This window comes from Kogia breviceps, chromosome 13 (genome assembly GCF_026419965.1).
Source record: "Kogia breviceps isolate mKogBre1 chromosome 13, mKogBre1 haplotype 1, whole genome shotgun sequence".
NCBI lineage: Eukaryota > Metazoa > Chordata > Mammalia > Artiodactyla > Physeteridae > Kogia > Kogia breviceps.
The window spans coordinates 39617853-39635014 of record NC_081322.1 but is presented as its reverse complement, the minus strand read 5'-3'; the positions used below and the strand labels follow the sequence as shown (position 1 = coordinate 39635014).

Here is a 17162-nt window from a genome sequence, read left to right as displayed (position 1 = left end):
TGTAAGATCTCTTGGGAAGCTTTTAAATAAGAGGCTCAGTTATTTACTTTATTTTCCCGCTCCAAGTACCACCCTGCCTGAAAAGAGAATTTGGGGCAAGCTCAAGGCATTCCACCGTTAATTTACCACCTTCACAATTTTTGCTATGTCTGATTAAAACCTATAGAAGTGTTTACTCAAGATATTCCTTGAAATGGATTCGTTTCTTTTAACCGTAGCCTTTAGTCATCTTAAGCAGTGATACCTTATCAGTGAAATCATAGTTTGATGAGCTAACTATATTTTATTGCTGTGCACTAAAATATATGACTGTAATAAAATAACGTTCACCTGTTTTTGTGTCCTTCAAAAAGATACATGTTCAAGTCCTAACCACAGGTACCTGTGAAAGGGACCTTCTATGGAAATAGGGTCTATGCAGAGGTAACCAAGTTGAGGTCACACTGGATTACGGGCACTAATCCAAGGACTGATGTCCTTATAAGAGGGAAATTTGGACCCAGACACAGACAAAAAGGGAGAATGCCATGTGACCACAGAGGCAGAGATTGGAGTGGTGTGTCTGCAGCCAAGGAACACCAAGGATCATTGACTATCACCAGAAGCAGGTAGAGGCAAAAAAGGATCTTCCAGAGCCTGCAGAGAGCATGGCCCTGATGACACCTTGATTTCAGACTTGTAGCCTCCAGAAGTGGGAGAGAATATATTTCTGTTGTTTTAAGTCACCAAATCTGTGGTAACTTCTGCAGCCTTAGGAAACTAATACACCTAAGTACCGCCAAGAATCATCCCCTGGTGGGCCAGCAGGACACATTTTAACACTCGGGGAAATGCGGAGCCAGGTGCTCTGTGCAGGTCCTTGTCAGTCCTGTGGTTGAATGATGATGGCCTTCATTGTATCAGTCATTTTTACGCTCAGGTATGATGTGTCAGCACCCCTATTTATAAAGGTGAGGCAAAGGCTGCGTGGGGTTTGAGCAGATGCATCTCGTCAATTCTGAATGGCACCCTGATGTGTGCACCTGACCGTGCTAATCACTCCCAGCCTTCCTGGGAGCTACAGGCTGTGTTGGACGGTGGCTGGGGCTTAGTGATCTGTTTCCATGGCTGTCCACCTGGCCGCCTTTGGAATCACTGTCACATCCTTTGCTGGGTAGGGGGCTATAGCTTGACACTCTGTCAAGTTTCTGATGAATTCATTTGGATCATAGCCCAGAAGCTGGCTTTTATTACCTTTGATCTCACCTATGGTTGTCAGCAGTTTTTAAACCAATAAGGTCCATATTCCCTTGTTCCCCATTTCCACATGTTGTCATAGGAGGACAATATTCCATCTGCATCTCTATTTTCCAGCTGTAGTGCAGATTGGTGAATTATCTGCATTCTCTACCTTAGACTATCAGACTTCCATAGGCATATTTAATTTAGATTTAAAATATTTAATAAACAGAATAAATGTTTTAGATTTTTTTCATTGTTTACTGTACATCTACATGAAGAATTTATATTTAGTTCTTTATAATCTGAATTTTAACACGTGTTCTGTGTAACAGCAGCCTTACTGCCCAAATGTCTACTTAATATTTATTGAGGGCCTTCTGAATGCCAAGCACCATGCCAGACACTGGGGACACAAAAAGGATTAGTATCCCAGACTATGAAAACTCTTCAATGAAGGGAATATAATGGCAGGCTTCCTGCTCACTGGCTTGGAATGTGCTGGCCCATAGTAGGTGCTCAATAAATGTTAGTCTTCCTCTTCCTCGCTCCATTCAAGAAGCAGCCTAGTATCTGGCTCCATAGCCAGGTCCTTCCTGCTGAAGTCTTCTGACCAGGAGGGAAGATGTAATAGAGGCCATCTAGGGGAAGGTGCAGAGTTCCAGGTTCCTGAAGACATCATTCAGCACTGCATTAGCCACAAAGCATGAGGCACAGAGCATGCATGCCTACCCTTTGCTGCTCAGTTTCCCTGTGTCCAAGTGGCCAAAGCAGTGTTGGACTTGACTGTACAACACTCTCAAGAATGTGTTCACAGCCAAACACTGTGCCTCTGCAATGAGTTTTTAAAAGCAGCTTTATGGAGATATAATTCATACATCATACAATTCACCCATTTAAAGTGTATTATTCAATGGTTTTTAATATATGTGCAACTATCACCCCAGTCAACCCTGATTCCCCCCAACCTCCAAATCCTAAGCAACCACTAATTTACTTTTGTCTCTATAGATTTGCCTATCCTGGACATTTCATACAAATGGAATCATTTAATATGTGGTCTTTTGTGGCTCAGTTTCTTTGCTTAGCATAACATTTCAAGGCTCATTCACACTGTAGCACGGATCAGTACTTCATTACTTTTTATGCCTGAAATTATTCCATTGTATGCATATGCCATGTTTTGTTTATATATTCATCAGTTGATATCTTTTTGAGTTGTTTCCACATTTTGGCTATTATGAATAGTGTTTCTGTAAACATTCATATGTAAATTTTTATGTGGAAATTTCATTTCTCTTAGGAATATATATATATATATATACACACATACATACACACACACCTAGGAGTAGCATTGCTGGGTTGTATGGTGAATTTATTTTTAGCCATTTGAGGAAGAGCCAGACTGTTTTCCAAAGAGGCTGCATCATTTTACATTCCCACTAGCAGTGTGTGAGGGTTCCAATTTCTCTACAGTATCACCAACACTTGCTATCATCTGACTTTTTGATTATAACCATCCTAGTGAGTGTGAAGTGGTACCTCATTGTGGTTTTGATTTGCATTCCCCAATGACTAATGATTCAGAACAAGTTTTCGTGTGCTTATTGGCCATCTGTCTATCTTCTTTGGGAAAATGTCCATTCAAGCCCATTTTAAAATTGGGTTATTTGTCTTTTGACTGTTGAGTTGTAAGAGTTTTTTTTAATATACTCTGGATATGAATTCTTTATCAGAGGTATGATTTGCAAGTAATTACTCCCATTCTGTGGGTTATCTTTTCACTTTCTTGATAGTGTCTTTCAAAATGCAAAAGTTTTAAATTTTGATAAATTCAATATGTCTATTTTTTCTTTTGTTGCTTATGCCTTTGGTGTCAAATCTAATAATACCTTGTCAAACCCAAGGTCATAAAGATTTACCCCTATATTTCCTTCTAAGAGTTTTATAAGTTTTTGCTCTTACATTTAGGTCTTTGATCCATTTCAAGTTAATTTTTGTGTATGGTATGAAGTAAGGGTCCAACTTCATTGTTTTGCATGCAGATATCCAGTTGTCCAAGCATCAGTTCTTTTCCTATTGAATGATCTTGGCACCTTCGTTGAAAATCAGTTGAACATGACACATAGGTTTATTTCTGGACTCTCAACTCTATTCCATTGTTCTATATGTCTCTCCTTAAGTCAGTACCACACTACCTTTGTTACCATTGCTTTGTAGTAAATTTTGAAATTGGGAAGTGTGACTACTCTACTTTGTTCTTCTTTTTCCATGATTGTTTTGGCTATTTTGGTTCCTTGAAAATCCATATGAGTTTTAGAATCAGCTTGTCAATTTCTACAAAGAAGTCAGCTGAGATTCTGACAAGAATTGCATTCAATCCATAGATGAATTTAGGGTGTCAGATGGTAATAATCTTAATAATATTAAGTCTTCTGATTCATAAACATGGAATTTTTTCCAATTAAGTATTTAGATCTTCTTTAATTTCTTTCAATAATATTTTGTAGTTTTTAGAGCATAAGTTTTATACTTCTTTTGTTTTTTTTTTTTTACTTGCTACTTCTTTTGTTAAATTTATTCCTCAGTATTTTATTCTTTTTAATACTATTATAAATTGAATTCTTTCCCCAATTTCATTTTCATTTGTTTAATGCAAATGTATAAAAGTACAATTGATATTTGCATACTAATTTTTTATCCTGTAACTTTACTGAATTCATTTATTAATTTCAATTAATAAAAGTGTTTTATTGGATTCCTTAGAATTTTTTACATACAAGAGATAGTTTTACTTCTTCCTTCCCAAATTAGATGCCTTTTCTTTTTCTTACCTACTTGCCCTGGCTGGAGCCTCCAATACAATGTTGAATAGAAGTAGCAAGAATAGAGACATCTTTGTATTGTTCCTGATCTTAGGAAGAAAAGCATCCAGTCTTTCGCCATTAACTATGATGTTAAGTGTAGGGTTTTTTATGGATGCTCTTTTTCAGCTTGAGGAAGTTCCCTTCTATTCCTAGTGTGTTGAGTGTTTTTCTCATGAAACAATGTTGGATTTTTTCAAATGCTTTTTCTGCATCTATTGAGATAATCACATGATCTTTGTTTTTTATTCTATCGATATCACATATTACATTAATTGAGCTTCAGATGTTAAACCAACCCTGCATTCCTGAAACAAATCCTACTTGATCATGATGTATAAGTCATTTTGTATGTTAAGGATTTGTTTTGCTAGTATACTGTTGAGAATTTTTGCATCCATATTAATGAGACATTGATCTGTAGTTTTCTTGTGATGACTTTGTCTAGTTTTGGTATCAGGGTTTAGTGTTCTCATAGAATGAGTTGGGAAGTATTCCCTCCTTATATTAGTCTGCCTGGCTGCCATAACAGAATACCACATACTAGGTAGCTTTAACAACAGAATTTATTTTCTCACAATTCTAGAGGCTAAAAGGCTGAGATCAAGGTGTCATCAGGGTTAGTTTCTGGTGATACTTCTCTTCCTGGCTAGTGGACATCCACTTTCTGTGTCTTCACATTGCCTCTTCTCTGTGCATGTGTGTGAAGAGGGAGAGAGCTCTCTCATGTCTCTTCCTCTTCTTGTCAGTACTTTCTTTTTAACCAGTCCTATCAGGTTGAGGTCTTACCCTTAAGACCTTACTTAACCTCTATTTCCTCCTTTTGGACCCTCTCTCCAAATATAGTTGCAATGGGGGCTAGGGCTTCAACATATGAACATTTGAGGGGGACACAATTCAGTCCATAGCACTCTTTTTTTACTTTTTGGAAGCATTTGTGAAGAATTGGTTTTAATTTTTCTTTAAATACTTGGTAGAATTCACCTATGAAGCCATCCGAGCCTGGTATTTCTTTGTTTTTTGATGACTAATTTAATCTCTTTAATTGTTATAGGTCTATTCAGATTGTCTATTTCTTTTTGTCAGTTTTGGTAGTTTGTCTATTTCTTCTAAGTTACCTAACTGATTGGCATAGAATTGTTTGTAATATTTCTTAATAATCCATTTTATTTCTGTGAGATTGGTGATAATGTCATCTCTTTCATTTCTGATTCTAGTGATTTGAGTCTTCTCTCTTTTTTTCTCGGCCAATCTAGCTAAAAGTTCAACAATTTTGTTGATCTTTTCAAAGAGCCAGCTTTTGGTTTCTTTGATTTTCTCTATTTTTCTATTCTCTAATTAATTTTCACTCTAATCTTTATTATTTTCTTCCTTCTACTTGCTTTAAGTTTAGTTTGCCCTTTTCCCCCCAGTATCTTAATGAGGAAGATTAGGTTATTAATTTGAGAATGTTCTTCTTTTTAAATATAAGTATTTATAGTTACAAATTTTCTCTAGGCACTGCTTTAGCTGCATTCCATATGCGATAGTTTTTATTTCCAGGCAAGCTCCATATGCATCCCCATCTGTGAGAAGACCTGCTAGCTCCCCTAGTAAAATCAATTCTTAATCTTTCAATACCTATGTTGTGCGAGGAATCCATACATGAAGAAGACATCTGGATCTTGTGGCCCAAATGTGTTTACTCATTGCCAACATTGGAGGATCCCTTGGGTTTTGTTATTCTAATGCCTTTGGGGAACGTCTATATCTGTTTTGATCATGTGTAGTATATAGATAATTGTTGATGGGGCTAGACAGATATGATCTTGTCTGGGGTGGGAGGGACTGAAGAAAAGGAATTATTAGAATATTTTTCTTCCTCTTTCTATCCCTATAATTCCTCTGGACTTCGTTCTTCAAAACAAAACAAAGCAAAGCACCCCACACCATTTGGCCACAGGTATAGCTCGCAGATTTCAACAGGCTGCAAGAATGAGCTTTAGAAGTGTAGAAAGTCCTGATCTACTTGGGTGGGGGAGCTGATGATGAGGTTGGCAGAGTCTCCAGGTCCTCTACTCCCCCTGTGCTTTAGATTGGTTCTTTCTCTCTCATCTGCAGGGTTTGGGGAAGACCATGGGGCCATCCAGATCAGCATTTGTGTCCCTAGTTTGTTAGCTTGGGTGGAAGGTTAGTGCCCTTGTGTGTACTGGAACTAAAAATGTGGGGAGGAAGCACCATCACACCTGTGTCAGAACCCAGGCCAATCATCAAAACATCTACAAACAATAAATGCTGGTGAGGGTGTGAAGAAAAGGGAACCCTACTGCACTGTCAGTAAAATGTAAATTGATAGAGCCACTATGGAGAACAGTATGGAGGTTCCTTAAAAAACTAAAAATAGAACTACCATATGACCCAGCAATCCCACTACTGGGCATATACCCTGAGAAAACCAAAATTCAAAAAGGGTCATGTAGCACAATGTTCACTGCAGCACTATTTACAATAGCCAGGACATGGCAGCAACCTAAATGTCCATCAACAGATGAATGGATAAAGAAGATGTGGCACATATGTACAATGGAATATTACTCAGCCATAAAAAGAAACGAAATTGAGTTATTTGTAGTGAGGTGGATGGACCTAGAGTCTGTCATACAGAGTGAAGAAAGTCAGAAAGAAAAACACAAATACCATATGCTAACACATATAAATGGAATCTAAAAAAAAAAAAAGGTTCTGATGAACCTAGGGGCAGGACAGGAATAAAGACGCAGACATAGATAATGGACATGGGGACAAGGGGAGGGGGAAGGGTAAGCTGGGACGAAGTGAGAGAGTAGCATGGACATGTACACATAACCAAATGTAAAATAGACAGCTAGTGAGAAGCAGCTGCATCACACGGGGACATCAGCTCAGTGCTTTGTGACCACCTAGAAGGGTGGGATAGGGAGGGTGGGAGGGAGATGCAAGAGGGAGGGGATATGGGGATATATGTATACGTATAGCTGATTCACTTTGTTATACAGCAGAAAGTAACACAACATTGTAAAGCAATTATACTCCAACAAAGATGTTAAAAAAAAAAAAAAAAGAACCCAGGCCAAAGTTGTTACTCCTAACTCTGGGACACTGTGACTCTGGCTTGACCTCTCCCAGTGGGCCAGGTGCGAGAGGCAGTGGTGATGGGAGAGAAAAGAGGGAGCAGGGAGATTCTGACAAGCTGGTGGAAACTCCTGGAGGAGCAGAGCCATGGAGGGAGAAAGACCTTTGTTTGAATTTTATTTACAAGTTATCAATAACCAAGATAATCACATTTTCCTCAGAACATGGAGGGTCACATGTCCCAATCCCTACTAAAATATGCTTCTTTGGTGAGGTGTCCATGTGCTGAGAGGTGAGCTCTTTGGGATTATGCCACGGTATCAATTCCTTCTCATCTGCCATCCCCACAGATAGTGGCACCTGTGCTGATGGGGAAAGGTTTTCCAAGACTCAGCACCAGGTGTCTTCTTGAACTGCTCTCTGATCTCTGCTTCTCTGCCCTGCCTTCTTGCTTAGCAAAAACAGTCACCACTGAGGAGTGCCTGGTGAACCCTGCGAGCATGAACCGCTACAGCGTGGACTCCTCCTCCTCCGCCTTTAGCCACAGGGGCTCCCTGCCCACCTCCTCTTCGTTGTACTGCAAGAGGCAGAACTCTGGAGACGGCCACCTTGGGGGAGGCTCAGCCACCACAGTCGGTGGTCCCCATACCAGCCCCATGTCCTCTGGAGGCCCCTCAGCACCTGGGCTGAGGCCCCCTGGCTCCAGCCCCGAGAGAAATGGGACCTCTCTTGAAGGAAACAGATGTGGTAATGTAATGCATGCATTGGCTTCCCCATGATCTAACCTCCTCTTCCTTTGCCCTGGGACCACCAAAATGTACAGTGGCTCAAATATAATAGAAGTTTTTTATCCAGGAGTCCAAAGTGGGTGTTCCTAGTTGGTGTGTGTATCCCAACTCAGGGACCCAGGATCTGTCCATTTCATGGCTCTCCTGTCCCCTATGGCCTCCATGCCCCATGCATCTAGTGGTAGAAAGGGAAAGAACAAACGAGGAAGATGAACGTGTTTCCCTAGAGCCTGAAAGTGATGCCCATCGCTTCTACTCACGTTTCACTGGCAAGAGCTGGCCATTTTACCACACTTAACTCTGGGGGAATCTGAGAGGTGTAGACTAGCTCTGTGCCTGGAAAAAGAAGAACCAGAAGTTGCTAAAGACTTTTCTCTTGCACAGTGGGTGACTCTTGCAGGGTACAAATACATGGGCAGACCAGAGTTAAGTAACATTCCCACAATGCTGGTTATTTTTGTCCCATAAGTTTTTTTGTTTTGGTTTGGTTTTCCATTTATTTATTTATTTGGGCTGCACCGGGTCTTAGTTGTGGCATGTGAACTCTTCGTTGTGGCATGCATGTGGGATCTAGTTCCCCAACCAGGGATCGAACCCAGGCCCCCTGTGTTGGGAGCCCGGAGTCTTACCCACTGGACCACTAGGGAAGGCCCCCGACAATACTGGTTATGATGCTACTTCTGTCTCACCCATTAAAGTTAGCTTATTGGAATGCAGTGTAGGAAGGTACTGTCATTCTAGGGGTAGCTTGATGTCCATTTTGATTTATGTTATTAAAAAAATCATTTTCAATTCAGTATTTGAGTATGAATAGAGCATAGTGGATAATCACATGGACTGTGGAGCCCGATGGCCTGGGCTGGAATCCTGGATCTGCCATTTTCTGACTGTGTGACCTTTTGCAAGTCTGAACTTCTTTGTGCCTCAGTTTCCTCACCTGTGAAATTGGAATAATAATAATAGCACCTACTTCATAGGTTTGTTGGGAGGATTAAATAAATTCATATGTGTATTTAGTACAAGGTCTAAGAGTTAGTAAGAGCTCAATAAATATCAGCAATCACAGATCACGTGAACACACCCTTCAACAGATCACAGCCCATCAACTCTACACCTGAGAACTGCTAAAGAAAGGAGGCCAGAGGCCCGGGAGTCAGGGAGTCTTCATCTTGCCCCTCTGGTGCCTCCTGCGGGCTGGCTGTCTTCTCTGGCCTTTCTGTTCTGAGCCTTGGCTTGTCCAGCTTATATATAAGTTATATCTTATAATTTATTATTATAACAATTATATAGTATTATTGTAGGTATTATTATATTCAATTTACATATAAAGCAATTGAAGATCAAGAGAAGGTCAGTCAAGTGTTGAGTCAGGATTTGACTTCAACTGACTCCAAAGCTGGCTTTCAAAATTATCCCAGGGATTTTCAAACCATGCAAAATGGGCTTCAGGGGGGTCCCTCAGAGGTTCTAGGGCATAGGAGAGAGGGGATGGGAGCAGATAGTACTCCAACACTGCCCTCTTTAACCAAGGCCTCTTCACATTTGAAGAGTGGGGTTCTACATTTGTGTAGTTTGAACAAAGTTTGCACAGCTAAACGCATTTGGAAACCATGGAGATAAACCATGCTGAATTGAGTGGCCGTATATTAAAGTAGGAGAGAAAACCCCTGGCCTCCTTACCCATTTGTCACCTAGCTGCCTGTCCAGGTGCTGGTTGCAGGCCCTCTGGAGGGCTGTTAAGTTTTCCCTCCACCCAAAGAAGTGCTCAGTATTGCTCTGAAATTGCATCCCAAGTGAAAGCAGTTGGTATTAAGAAACCATATCTCTTTAAGGGGGTTTGACCTAAGTCATAAACCTGGAAGGGACCTAGAAATGGATTCTCCCCCATGGTGCTAATCAAAATGGTTTAAAACCGCAGAAGCCAGAAAATGGTACGAGGCTGCACAGGACAGTAGGTATCGATGACATGACAAACTTCGCAGTCCTCTCTCTCATGTGAATACCTACCCTGGCCTCCTGCTGTGTTTTTTTTTTGAAATGTGCAACTCTTTTATTTAAAAAATTATAAAATATTATTAAATGATATAAAAATGAATAAATCAATCGTTAAATTAAACCCATCAATTGAGCCAATATCATGATGGTGCTAATGCGCCCCAAATTACTGTATATATTCCATTAAATATGTTCATGTCCTATGACCCAATAATACTTCTAGGAACATAACCTATAAAAACTTCCTCAGAGACATGTGCAAGGAAATTTTTTGCAGCACTGTTTGTAATTCCTCCTGCTGTCTTGATATATCACGCCCATTGCCCCTGTCAGTGGACTCTGAAGGGATGTATTCACAGGACACGTTTCCCTGTTTTTTGCTGATACTCAGGTGAAAATCGGAGAGCTCTCCTCTGTCTCTCATCCAAGACATAATCACTAAGAACTATAAGGAGGTTTTGGATAACAAAAGCTTCCTGACATTTGCATTAACAGGAGATGCTGTAGAATTCCCAACCACAAGTATGTCCAAGCTTCAGAATTGAAGTGACTCTGACATTGTTATTACCATTCATATGCTTTCCATGGGTTGGAGTTTGATTCCATAGGGTATGGTCTTGGGTGACGGATAGAGAACAATTCAGCAAGAGAAAGAAGAATGAGGACAGCACTCGACGTGGGGGGCGGGGAATGAGTGAAGGTGCGGCATGGCTTATTCATTCCAAGGAAAGAGAAGAGTTTGCGCAGGGACGCCAAGGGAAATCATGATGGGAAATTTGGGGTTCAAGTCAAGCAGAATGGGCTTTCTTTACTCTGTGGAAACCAGACATGGCTGAACAGGGAAGTGAGCTGATGGACCACAGAATTTAGGAAGACAAATCTATTGGCCATTATGGAATGATACATAATAATAAGAATAGCAACTATCTTTTGATTAATTCTTACCATTTAATGCTTCACTTTATCCTATTTAATCCTCACAACATAGTAGGTGTTTGACAGGTGAGGCAACTAAGACTCAAAGAGATGTTGGTCAGTCCTGGCCAGCAGATACTTATGGAGCACAATATGCCAGGGCCTCTTCTGAGGTCCAAGGATGGAGCTGTGAGCAAGACATGTGGGCCCTGCTCGCTGACAGCCTCCAATTCCAGAGAGGCAAACGTTAACAAATGATTCTGAGGGGGCCCCTTTTGGAGACTGATGGGCTTTCCTCTCCAAGATGCTTCTTGTCAGGCTCCAGCCCAAAGCCATATAGTCACTTGACTCCTACAATACTTCTGAGAAACAAGATGAAGAAACGGAGGGAGGCTCATAGAGAGTAGAATGATCAGGTCCAGGAAGGGCCTCAAAACCTGGCCATTGGCTCTGCATTCACTGTGCTTTGCACACAGACACACTGATGAGGCTTCAGACGTGTGAGAAAGGAGCTCCCTCGTGTTGCCTGGGACAGCCTGTGGCGTGAAGGGACCTTGGAGATCCTTCCCAACTCCTTATTTCACACCAAAGAAACACAGAGACGCTTGCACAGAGGGTGGGTGGTAGGGGCTTCTGACTCCCAGCTCCTGGTTCTTTCCATTCTTCCACATGACTCTATTGTGAGCTAAAAAGTTTCCTCTGAATTATGAATGAACAAAAGGAAATTATGCATGTGCTTGTGGGTCTGTGTGAGACAGAGAGCGACTCACAGGCAGCAGCACGAGTACCGGGGCTGTGAAGATATCCGGGGTTGCTTTAGGCAGATTCACAGTCAGTCTATTCCTGGTGGAGGTGAGTTCAGCGTTAGAAACAGCCACCACCATCCTTCATTCTACATCCATTCACAGCTGGGTTTTACCATACACACGTCTCCCGCATCGCCCGGGGAACAGACCTGACCACGTATGAAGTTCTCGGCGCTGGAGAACGCCACCTCCCGTAAAGGCGGTTGGCAAGCGCTTTGCGTGCTCCGTTCCTTTAGGAGCAAGATATTTTCACCTTTGTCATGTCTGACTGCTGTCCAATCACATCTGCCTGGCCTGGCTGTGTCAGGCCAGACCCATCTGTCTTCCTGACATCTTCACAGCAGCTGGAGGGGCTAGTGTGCTTATTATCTTTGTGTGAGCACAGGCCATTGCAAAGGCTCTTCAGACCTGCTAGAAAGTTCCCTCTCTTCCTTCTAGAGCTAGTTCATGTGCTTTGGATCCTGAGCAGGTCCCGAGGTGTCACAGCTTCCCGCTGCTGTCTTGTATGACTGTGAGGCACCTCAGAGAGCAAAAGTGAAAATGCCCACAGCTAGTACCAGGTGCCAGAAGTGGAGCCACTTCCCCTCTTCACATTCATCACCTGGAGAGCCTCCCCGTAGAGACAAGCCAGACCACCTTGCTCAACTCCATGGCTGTGGCTCATGGGGAAAGTATTTCCCTGGCCTTGCTCAAAGGACCTTAGGCTCCCATGGATGATGTTGTGAGTCGGTCTGGTGGTTTTCCTTCCTGTCAAACACAGGAAATTAGATTTGACCTCCGCTCTGATCACTCTAAAATCATTCTTGGCACTGAAGACTTCCCGCCTTTGTAATCAGAGCATCTATTATCACCCTGATTATCGCCAACGCTCCGATGGGGCCGGCTCCAAAGGCAAATGCGATTTCCGTGGTTCCTCTTCCCCATGTTGAGTGCAGATGTCTTTAAATGCAGTGAAATCATCTCTAACAAGCATGCATCAGCATTCAGATGGCCCTAGGGTGTATTAACAGTTTCCCGCCAAAATGCACCGCCCCAACCTGTGCCAAATCACCTTAGGGGACCCTTCCAGGTCCAACAAGGAAAAGGCAGGGAAAATCTCAAAGTAAATCCACTTCTCAACCAAACTATAATGTATTTAGGACAGACTTCAAATGTGGTGCTGTACTTTTCTCAGCACTACTGGAGAACTGTGCACTTAAGTACATTGAAAAGAGGAGGAAAAAAGGAGACAGCAGGAAACCACTGCACCCTGAGATTAAAGAAGGGAAATGGAAGTGAAGGCTTCTCAACTTCTGACTTAGAATTATTCTGTAGGGAAGCTGCTTCATTGTTCAGAGCCTGAAAATAGGATTAAGGATTACTCGCACAAAGCTTTTGTGTAAGTTACTTATGCTGTTTCTGCAAAGTATATTGATTCATTTTACATTCATTGAACCCATATTACAAATATATTTGCATGGAGCTGTGGAGAGTCAATGATTATAAACTCTGTAATGAGCGGATCCCATTTTTCACCAAACACTTTGCCCAGGACCTGGTACGCAAGAGACACTCAGTAGATGTCCGTGGAGGAACAGGGGGAAGATGAAAAAGATCATCCTCAAGAAATTAAAACTAACTGGAGGTTACAGGCAAGCACATGCATAATGGTAATAAAGGGCAGATGTGGAAAGCATCTTTAAGAAAAGAACAAACGAAGATTTGGGAGTTAAAGGTAGAGAAAGTTGGGGCTTCCCTGGTGGCGCAGTGGTTGAGAATCCGCCTGCCGATGCAGGAGACACGGGTTCGTGCCCTGGTCCGGGAAGATCCCACATGCCGCGGAGCAACTGAGCCCGTGAGCCATGGCAGCTGAGCCTGTGCGTCCGGAGCCTGTGCTCCGCAACGGGAGAGGCCACAACAGTGAGAGGCCCGCATACCGCAAAAAAAAAAAAAAAAAAAAAAAAAGGTAGAGAAAGATGACATCCAGATGGCAGGACACGGAAATGCTGCCTGTGAAGGGGTCTACCTGGGCTTTGATGGCTGGTAGAGCTTCTTTGGAAAGGAGGGAAGGTAAACACCTTCTAGAGAGAAGCAAAAGCACTAGCTAAGGTGGAGACTGGAAGCTGGAGGAACATTCGGTCAGAACCAGTATGCCCAGATGGGGGCGTGCAGAAGGGCAGGGAGGGGGGCAGGGAAGGCAGGCAGGGTGCCTCCTTCCCTCTGTGGACCACCTGACGCAGGTCAGCCATAAGGCCAGCCCCAATCCCATTTCCATCCTCGCACCTGCCCTTCCAGGTGGAGAGCATTGCCATTTTACAGCTAGCGACGGGCAGCTCCAGGATTTGTCCCTAAGTTTCTCTGGCAGCAAAGCTCTTCCTCTCTATCTGGGCAGGAGAGATGTTATTGAGACCAAAGAGAGCCCTTGATCTTGTGCTACAGGACGGACTTGGTGCACGGACGAGGGGAATCCACAAGGGGCACTAGGGAGCGCGTGAAGCTGTGACAGTTTTTGCTCTAGAAGGAATAAAGCGTGAGGTGAGGACATCTGCTAGAAAACCTTTGTAGAGGGTCAGGTAAGAAGTTCCCGGATTGGGGCAGCAGGGATGGAAGAGAGGAGACCAGTGTGAGAGGCACCCTTCTAACAGCTTCAGAATAATTAAATGCGGGGAGCAAATAAGGGACAGGAGGTAGAGATATCACTGAGGTTTCAGAAACATGAGAGATAGGAGGGGATGCTGGTTCTAGGGAAAGGATGAATTCATTTGGGACATACAAAACAAGTCACCCCCTAAAAATTGCCTAAATATTGATCCACTACTCTCTCCTCCTTCATATGTCCTGCACCTTTTAATCTGCCATGTGGGAAAAGCATTTATGCAGCAATGCAACTCATGCCACAATCACTGACCAGGGACCAGCTGTGGACCAGGCACAGGATCAGGCTCCTGTTGTCAAGGAATCCCTCGTCTAGTGGGAGGTTGGAGTGAGTGCTCTGACAGACCTGAGGGCTGGTGAGGTGCTCAGTGTAGGCAGTGAGTCTTCTTTCTGCACATGCGGAGCAGGGCATGGACCTCTCACAGACAGGGCTTCTGAGATTGTGGCACCAGAGACACAGGACAAGCACAAAATGCCCCTCCATTCTGCCGTGTCCTTCTTGTCTCAGGGTGACACCAGTGGAGACGGAAAGGACCTGAAGTCGTTTTGGCATCACAGCACTACAGAGGTCTATTTGGAGCTTCATGGAACCTGGTTACAGCAGGCCCGGGGCCCACTGAGACAGGACTGATCAGGAGAGGTCTTTAAAACTCTAACATGGGTCAGCATTTCAACCTGCTGGAGGAGATCCGTTTTCCAATGCTCTATTCCCTGGGAGAGCAGAGAACCTCTGTATAGAGGGGGAGGCTGCTGCCCTTAGGAGCGGCCTCCGGTGCTCCAGGCTCCTGCCAAGAGCAGACACTCCTGGCCTTTCTCTGTCGCAGGAGGTCACTCGGGCCTCCACCTTGGACTCGAGGGCCAGGTGGGGACAGGCGGCACCAGATAGGTGCCAACGCCCGAGGCCCGCTGTCTCATGGCCTCCCTCTCTGTGCTCTACCTTCCAGCCTCCAGCCCTTCTCTGGACAGCCGGCGGCCAAGGAGCAGGAACCCCTCTACCTGGTCCGTGGAGGATGTGGTCTGGTTCGTGAAAGACGCAGACCCGCAGGCTCTGGGGCCCCACGTGGAGCTCTTCCGGAAGCATGTACGCGCAGTGGTGGGCCTGGGGGCGGTCAGGGAGTTGCGAGGCTGCGGGGGGCTCTGCACTATGCCGGGGGGGAACCACTCAAGGGAGGCCAGATGGAACCACAGCGTTCTCAGAGCGGAACAACCACCTAGTTTTGTTTGTCCCATCCGTTCCCTCACTTTGGCCTTTATCAGGAGTGCCTGTTTCCCTGCCCATCCATCCGTCCGTCTGTGCATAAACAAACATTTATAGCACACCTACAATATGCCAACAGACAGTGCCTATTCCTAAGCTGCTTTCAGGATTAAATGAGAAAATGCACATAAAGTGTTCAGCACAGCACCTGGTTCGTAGATGGCCTTTGATTAGCAGGCCATCTACATATTCACATAATTATTTAGGAGATTCTAAAATATATAAAGATGGTTATTTTTTTTAAAAGGTAAGAATTAGTACTTTACCTGCCAAGCTTACTATGTCAGTTATTGATTGTTGCTATAACCCTTTACCACAAATGTAGTAGCTTAAAACCACACAAGTTTATTATCTTACAGTTCAGTAGGTCAGGAGTCTGACAGGGGCCTCACTGGGCTAAGACCAAGGTGTCGGTGGGGCTGACATCCTTTCTGGATGCTCTAGGGAGAATTCATTTCCTTGCCTTTTCAGCATTGAGACCCGCCCTCATTCTTGGCTCCTACCTCGCTGTCCTCATCCTCGGAGCCACAACAACATCAAGCTGAGTGCTTCCCAGGCTGCCAACTCTTTGGTTTTTTCTTCTGACTCCTTCTTCCACTTCGAAGGGGCCTGTGATTGCACTGTCTCCTCCTTCCCCAATAATCCAGGATACGCTTCCTATTTTAAAGGCAGCTGATTTAGGAGCCTTAATTCCATCTGCAGCCTTAATTCCCCTCTGCCAGTTAACCTAACATATTCACAGGTTTCAGGGATTAGGACGTAGACATCTTGTGGGGAGGAGAGGGAGCGTTCTTCTGTCTACCAGAGTTACCATTATTTTTTCCCTTCCTGTCTTTCATTTTATTTGAACTGAAGATCATAGAAATCATGCACTCAGACCTGAGGAGGATCATCATCTAATCCAACACTCATATTTTATTAGGGATATATTTGACCTCAGCTAACAGTGGGGCCTTGAGAGCAAGGACTGCAGAGGGGTTATGTTTAGACAGATCTGGGTGGGAGGACTCTGGCTTCCTTCCCGCATGACAGGAGGCAGTGGAAGTCTAGGAGGTGGGGGAAAGAGAGAACATTCGTCAGTGAGGCCCCTGGGAGGGCCCACAGATGAGGTCCGAGTGACACAGAGTAGGTGCTTCATCGGTGCTGGCTGAGTGGCTGGCTGGATAGAGGAATGAGAGGGGCTGCTATATGAGTCCTGTACTGTGCCTCTTCTCCCCACCTGAGCACCCAAAATCTCTACCCTTTATCTCTAGTCATCTGAAAATAGCACTATAGGTGAAGGAGGAAACCAAGCCTTACTAAGTTCATGAATTCAACATGCAGTCTGGAGGGTTACCATTTTCAGAGACAAATGGGAGCAATATCGGGACCTCAGAGGATTGGCATTCCCTTAGTAATGATTTGTGCTAAACCCTCAGATGAAGCAGGTGCATTATTTAGTTGTATGCCACCTAGCATTATTGACAGGGCCAAAAAACACCTGAAATCCCTTATAGAGTGTTATTAGCAATTCGGTAATCAGCGAAAGGCAGGTGAGTGTCCCACAAAAAGAAACCAGAGATTAGGATGATGGATGGAGGTCAGGACCTTA

The 17162-nt window shown here is 43.8% G+C and overlaps 1 protein-coding gene across 3 annotated transcripts in view; it reads left to right on the top strand.

The window, feature by feature from the left end:
- The window catches only part of SCML4 (Scm polycomb group protein like 4), a 130634-nt gene that overhangs the window by 90436 nt on the left and 23036 nt on the right, over positions 1-17162 (top strand). For all 3 annotated transcript variants that reach the window (XM_059083935.2, XM_067011214.1, XM_059083936.2), the window contains 2 exons: positions 7632-7922; positions 15258-15394. In XM_059083935.2, the coding sequence (XP_058939918.1) occupies positions 7632-7922; positions 15258-15394 (428 nt within the window). The remainder of the gene's footprint in view (positions 1-7631; positions 7923-15257; positions 15395-17162) is intronic.